The 7,639-nt window shown below is 43.0% G+C and overlaps 1 protein-coding gene across 1 annotated transcript in view; it reads left to right on the forward strand.

Moving 5' to 3' along the window:
- Window positions 1-1,148: 1,148 nt before the first annotated feature.
- Window positions 1,149-7,639, forward strand: part of LOC310932916 (NACHT, LRR and PYD domains-containing protein 12-like) — a 16,805-nt gene continuing 10,314 nt past the window's right edge. Inside the window, exons 1-4 of the mRNA XM_083896318.1 lie at window positions 1,149-1,277; window positions 2,024-2,467; window positions 2,968-3,170; window positions 3,786-5,580. Of these exons, the coding sequence (XP_083752444.1) occupies window positions 2,076-2,467; window positions 2,968-3,170; window positions 3,786-5,580 (2,390 nt within the window). The 5' untranslated portion in view covers window positions 1,149-1,277; window positions 2,024-2,075. The remainder of the gene's footprint in view (window positions 1,278-2,023; window positions 2,468-2,967; window positions 3,171-3,785; window positions 5,581-7,639) is intronic.

A 7,639-nucleotide genomic window follows, 5' to 3' on the forward strand; every position in this document is an offset into this window, starting at 1 on the left:
ATGTATATATATCAATCGAGGGAACTTAAAATATACACAGATCTTTCGTCACTTTGAGTCCATCATTTTATTCTGAGAACCTGAAGTAGGGCGGTAAAAATATATCATTTTAGATGGTATTAAATTTAGAGCTGATTTAATTTATTATTGTTGATTTCTGTTTGCTTCAGCTTCTTAAATGTGAATATATTCAGGTTTATTTGCTCTACACAACAAAGAAATCATTCAAACTGAATCATTTTGGTTTGTGGACAAAAACAAGACATTTGAGAACGTCATTTCCAGAGTTTGACGACTGATCAATGGTGTTCAACATTTTCTGGATAAAACAATTACTCGATTAATCAAGAAAAGAATCGACAGATTAATCGATTATGAAAATAATTGTTAGTTGCAGCTCTAACTACATCCTCACATTTTGCCAGTAGTTTGTGTATTTAATTGTATGAGGCTGAGTAGATTTGACCCTCGATTACTCCAAAAGAAAACAAACTTAAGGGAAACTTAACTTAGAATTCAAGTGTTTTTATATTTTTTTTACAGCTCCTACAGATGTTAAAAAGGGAGATTTCACTCTATTCTTCCACCTTGACCACATTCAAACACACTGCCTCGCTCTAACCATGTCAAATCTGGACTCGTTCATCATAGAGACGTCACAGACTCTTTAAAATCCAGTTTCTGTTTTTTAGAAAAATCAAATAAAGGGAGATTTTGCCCCATTTTCCACACCGAGACCAAATATAAAGAAGCAGACAGTGAAATGAAAAGAAACCTGTCACTGACAACAACAAAACTGCTTCTATTACATTTTGTTTTTGCAAACAACGTTGTATAAATGTCATAGTGTGTGTCAAAATATAGTAAGGCTTTCTGTTTTCATCCAACATGTTTCAGTGAGAGCTGTAAAATACTCATCCATGATTGGAAATGAAGTTTCCCTTTAACTTCTGACCAGGAAGCTGTGAATCTGAACTTCAGTGTTGTCTTTTTTCCCCAGGGTTAAGGTTTTTAGGTTAAGAGTTAGGGTTAGACATTGAGTTGTGATGGTTAAGGTTTGGCTAAGGGCCTGTTTTATCTCTATGAGTGTCCTCACTGAGACTGCTGTATAGACGTGTGTGTGTTTCTCTCTCAGAACGACTGAAGATGAGTGGTCGTGTGGTGGAGGACGAGGACGGATCAGAGTCTCCAGGACTCCACTGTCTGTCTTTGAAGACTGACCGGTGTGAAGGACGACCTCCAGACTTCAGTCCTGAACCTGGAGGCTCAGAGACAAAGTAAGAGAGCTCTGAGACAAACATGTAACAGAGAAAATGATGTTGAATATGAGAGATTTTTTAATGACCTGTGGGAGCTGATCAAGTTTTTTACCCCAAAAGGAGAGAGGGAAAAAAACCATGGTATTATCTTCCTAACATTTTTTCCCACATACCTTTCAGGTCTTCTATACCGTCACCTAAACATCTGCAACTGTAAAAATATAAGTTTGGTCCAGTTAAAAATGTCACAGATGAGAATACATATATATCAGTCTGACACTTGTATAGTTAGATTTATGGGAGTGAAGTATTGTTTTTAGTGGCTCTGGGTGTCTGTCTGTCTGTTTGTTTGTGCTTCCACACTTGCACTTGCCAACATGACCAACAGAGGCCGCCAGAGGCTTGTTGTGTGAATGGGGTGAAGTCTGCCATGTTTGCCTAGTTTTAGAAAACCAGGAGGATCTATGGTCACCCTCACTTATTATTAAAACTCATAATGTGTTAAGTTTGTCCAATGAAAACATGACAGTCCAGTCTCCAGGACCTATCTGTCAGTCTGTGAAGAGTGACTGGTCCAAAGAAGAACCTCTTTATTTCAGAAGTCACCAGTCTATGGGACCACATCTTCAGTCATGAACCTGAAAACATGGCAGTCCGATGTGGCTTAATATAAACCACTTCCTCTCTTCCTCCTCTTCTTATGAAAGTGTTTCAAACAAAGAACATCATCAGTGATGTGGATAAAAACCTGTTTGTGTTTGCAGACGTCAGAACCAGAGAGGAAGAGCAGAGTCTCCAGGACCAAGCTGTCTGTCTATGAAGAGTGATGAGTCTATGGATAAAGCTATTAACTTCAGAAGTGACCAGTCTATGGGAGAACCTCTGGGGTTCAGAAGTGACCAGTCTATGGGAGAACCTCTGGGGTTCAGAAGTGACCAGTCTATGGGAGAACCTCTGGGGTTCAGAAGTGGCCAGTCTATGGGAGAACCTCTGGGCTTCAGAAGTGACCAGTCTATGGATCAACCTCTGGGCTTCAAAAGTGACCAGTCTATGGGAGAACCTCTGGGCTTCAGAAGTGACCAGTCTATGGGAGAACCTCTGGGGTTCAAAAGTGACCAGTCTATGGGAGAACCTCTGGGCTTCAGAAGTGACCAGTCTATGGGAGAACCTCTGGACTTCAGTCCTGAACCTGGAGCCTCAGAGACAAAGTAAGAGACAGTTTCTATTGTGTAGGAGTCAAATTCATAAAAGTGTAGGTTTACAACCAAACCTCTGTGTCCTCACACACACACACACACACACACACACACACACACACACACACACACACACACACACACACACACACACACACACACACACACACACACACACACACACACACACACACACACACACACACACACACACACACACACACACACACACCATGTGTCCACAACAGTGTATGGAACAGATTCTGAATCTGATGAAACTGATCAATGACAGAGTGAGAATGAGCCTCAGGGTTAGAACTTAACAACAGTCCATCACAACCACTGTGAGACAATAAACACGTCCACCTGTCACTGACATGTTAGTAATAAAGACATGTCTTCACAGACACACGTCCACCTGTCCCTGACATGTTAGTAATAAAGACATGTCTTCACAGACACACATGTCCACCTGTCCCTGACATGTTAGTAATAAAGACATGTCTTCACAGACACAAGTTTGCTGTTCCTGTGGACGAGCAGACGTCCCACTGTCCTCTGTGTCAGGACGTCCTGAAGGATCCAGTCTCCACCAGCTGTGGTCACCAGTTCTGCAGACGCTGCATCTCCTCATACTGGGACCAGTCTGGTCCACCAGGAGTCTCCTGCTGTCCTCAGTGTGGACAAAGACCCAGGACAGGATGTGGACCACAGGGTAAGACTGAACATGTCTCTGCTGATGTCTTCAGGACTTTTCTGTCAAACAGTGTCAGAATTTAAGATCATGATCAACAAGCACAACATCAGAAAGTGTAAAAAACAATCATCTTCATCATCATCATCAGTGTTTGACGTCACGCGTTAAAAACAAACGCTCACATTTGTTTTTGATTGATTTGACTTTGATAAAGAGAGCAGCTCCTGTCAGCGCTAACAGACTTTAAAAATGTGAAAACAGGAGAAACATGTGGAAAAGTTCAAAATCTTACTCATGTTAAGTCATGTGATCATGAACATTGTGGTTTAATCCTCTGCTGCCCCCTGCAGGTTCAGGATGGTTTACACTAATTTTCCTGCTTTTCTATCATTGTTCTCTTGTATGCAGATGATTCTCTTTCCTTCACAATCATCACAGTTCTTTTAGAATGATTCAGTCTTTCACAATAAAGTTATTCAAGTCATTAGAGTGAAAATGACTGTAGTTTTTCATTTGACAACAAACAACATAAAACAACAACATCACAGACGTTTAGTTTTTCTGTCCCTGATGAAAATAATCCTCAGCTGCTCAGATTCTTTCTTCAGTCTGACTTTGTCTCTTGTCTTTCAGCAGATGTTGGTCTGCAGGAGGTTCTAGATGAACATAAGATCAGTCTGAGGAGGAGATTTGAACATGTGACTGAAGGAACTGAAGGAAGAGGAAGTAGAACCCTCCTGAACAGGATCTTCACTGAGCTCTACATCACAGAGGGACAGAGTGAAGAGGTCAATACTCAACATGAGGTGATGCAGCTGGAGACCACCTCCAAGAAGAAGATGGTCCAGGACACTCCCATCAAGTGCTGCGACATCTTTAAAGCCTTACCTGACCAGCAGGGGCGCATCAGAGTGGTCCTGACCAACGGCGTCGCTGGTGTTGGAAAAACCTTCTCGGTGCAGAAGTTCACTCTGGACTGGGCCGAGGGTTTGGAAAACCAGGATGTGAATCTGCTGATTCTGCTTTCGTTCAGGGAGCTGAACCTGATCAGAGATCAGCAGCACAGTCTTCTCACTCTGCTCCATGTTTTCTATCCAACATTAGAGAAGGTCAGAGCAGAGAAGCTCGCTGTCTGTAAACTTTTGTTCATCTTTGACGGCCTGGATGAAAGCAGACTCTCACTGGACTTCAACAGCAGGACGCTGGTTTCTGACGTCACACACAGGTCATCAGTCAACGTGCTGCTGACCAACCTCATCCAGGGGAATCTGCTTCCCTCAGCTCTCATCTGGATAACTTCTCGACCTGCAGCGGCCAATCAGATCCCTCCTACATGTGTTGACAGGGTAACAGAAGTACGAGGCTTCACTGACGACCAGAAGGACGAGTACTTCAGGAAGAGATCCAGTGATGAAGATCTGTCCACAAGAATCATCTCACACATCAAGACGTCCAGGAGCCTCCACATCATGTGTCAAATCCCAGTCTTCTGCTGGATCAGTGCTACAGTTCTGGAGCACATGTTGACCACAGAGCAGAGAGGAGAGCTGCCCAAGACCCTGACAGACCTGTACTCACACTTCCTGCTGGTTCAGACAAAGAGGAAGAAGAACAAGTACGAGGAAGGACGTGAGACGAGTCCACAGGAGCTGATGGAGGCCGACAGGGACGTTCTTCTGAAGCTGGGGAGGCTGGCCTTTGAACATCTGCAGAAAGGAGACATCATGTTCTACCAAGAAGACCTGGACCGGTGTGGTCTTGATGTGACAGAGGCCTTGGTTTACTCAGGAGTTTGTACAGAGATCTTCAGAAGAGAGAGTGTGATCTTCAAGAAAACAGTTTACTGCTTTGTTCATCTGAGCGTTCAGGAGTTTCTGGCTGCAGTCTACATGATCCACTGTTTCACCAACAGGAAGACAGAGGTACTGCAGGAATTCTTCAGACAAGATGATGATGATGATTACTCTTCTCTAGATGTCTTCCTGAAAGCAGCCATGAAGAAATCACTTCGAAGTCGAAATGGTCACCTGGACCTGTTTGTTCGCTTCCTTCATGGACTCTGTCTGGATTCCAACCGGAGACTCTTAGGAGGTCTGCTGGGTCAGACTCAGAACAGTCCAGAAATCATCCAGAGAGTCATTGAGAACCTGAAGGAGATGAACACGTACAACATCTCACCTGACAGAAGCATCAACATCTTCCACTGTCTGACAGAGATGAACGACCAATCAGTGCATCAGGAGATCCAAGAGTTCATGAAGTCAAAGAACAGAAAACAGAGACTCTCTGAGATCCAATGCTCAGCTCTGGCCTACATGCTGCAGATGTCTGAGGAGGTTCTGGATGAGTTGAACCCGAACAACTACAACACAACAGACCAGGGAAAACTCAGACTGTTTCCAGCTGTGAGGAACTGCAGGAAGGCTCAGTAAGTTCAGACAATAACTTCATCAATCAGTGATGATTAATGGTTTGCTTCTCACTTTGTGAGTCAGCTGTGTTGTTTTTCTGCAGATGTTTTAAATGATGAAAGTTCAAAGTTCAGATTTATCAGCTGGTTGTGATTCTTGCTTTGAACTGAATGAAAACATCCATCCATTTTCTACAGCTTTATCCTCCACATGAGGGTCGTGGACGGTGCTGTGTTTCAGCTGACAGGGTGATAGACCTGGACAGTTCACCAGTCCATCACAGGCCTCTCACTCTCACCTATGGTCAGATTAGAGCAGGGCTGTAAATGCTTAAGTTTACCATTTACACATGTGCATAACAACTTACAGATCACAGTGGATCTACAGAGGTACAAAGTCACAGGTTCCTAGAACTAAGAATTCTAGTATTTCACATACGATTAGAACATGTCAAGATCTAGAAATTATTTTACTACATCTATGTAGAAATCCTTAAACTAAAGTGGAAGCTAATAGAAATGCGACCCCAGGGAACAAATTAGGAATTACTTCATGTATAACTACATAATAGAGGGTTTTCACGGCTAATGCATATCAAACTGTAGGTCATTTAAATGAAAAACTCTTGGTTAATGTTACACCTTGGGTATTCATGATATCATACAGTTAAAGGGATAGTTCGGAATTTTGGACATAAGACCTATTTTCCAACTCCAAGAAATTTAATTCAGTTCTTCTAGTTGCCGAGATCCTGGTGCTATTTTTATATTATTATTATTATTAGGGACCAAGCGCCACATTATTTTTCTCTGCGGGGAATCTTGAATTTGACCTGCTAAACATGCGTGATAACGGACGAAAATTGCCACGCACATCAGAACTATACTAGAAAATAACAGACTTGCAAAAAAACAATGCAAAATGGCTCAGTAGCGCCACCCCCAAAGATCAATCACCTATGGAGTGGGCTGAAATTTAGTTGCGCCAAATTTCCCAAAATTCAGTGGGAACATTGTCCGGCCCAAGACGAACTAAAAATCCTCTTACTACTTGTCGTAGTATAGCTCATCTTCATTTTCCTGGGCATCGTTAGCGATCGTTGCAGTTACGTAGCTGCCTTGATGTGCAAAGTAACGCCATGAAGCATGCTAACCGGCAGGCTAACTTATTATTAGTGTAAACACTTGTCAACACCCCTGGTAATATACTATACATATACTACGACAAGTGAAATATTATAGTCTCAATCTTACCTTTAGAAAATACACTGAATTTTGTTGAGCGCTGTCCTGTTACAGCATCTTCAACAGTATCATTCTCAGCCTTTGTTGTCCTCAACTAACCTACACCTAAGCTGTTATGTGCGCAGCTGTTTTAGTGATTGCGGCTCCTAAAATACTGACTTGACACCGAGAAACACCCACAGTAGAACTTAGTGGGATACTGCAAAGTCTGCAACCGCAGCGTAACACAACACAAGAGAAAACTGCACCTTAAAATTCTATGTAAAGCTCACATAGAGTGGTTCTGTTGCACATATATGTGAGTTATGGAGGTCTACTTACATACATTAACTTGTTTTTATGCTCAAAAACCTCCTAGTTGCTGGAAACGAGCCGATAGAAATCTGTCCTTTTTGAAGCACTTGTCAGCCGCGCCATTTCAGACATAAATCTCGCCAGACAGACTGTATTGTGATCGGCCAGTACCCCGGACGTGACATTCGGCACACCAGCTCTCAGAAGCACAGCTCCCCCCTCTGGAACGGTGGATGCACTGCTCCTCATTATCAAAACATTGTTTTAACAGTGTTTAAAAATAGCTTCTTCACGACTCCCCGCCTCAGTCCCTTTGACGACCTTTGACCCAGAGTCAGACCCAGAGTCAGAAGACACTGTCGCTCGTGAAACACCTCCACAACGGACGTTATTCTTCTTCTGCGGTTCAATGTACGCAACCGGGTGTGCCCGGACTAGTGCCCGAAGCAGGAGGATCTGCTGTTCAGGAGAACCGCTGTTTACGTAACCGGAACGGGTTCGTAGCGGGATCTCGCTGAGCCCGAGATTACAATAAAAC

The sequence above is a fragment of the Microchirus variegatus genome (assembly GCF_963457635.1).
Source record: "Microchirus variegatus genome assembly, chromosome: 10".
In the NCBI taxonomy this organism is placed as follows: domain Eukaryota; kingdom Metazoa; phylum Chordata; class Actinopteri; order Pleuronectiformes; family Soleidae; genus Microchirus; species Microchirus variegatus.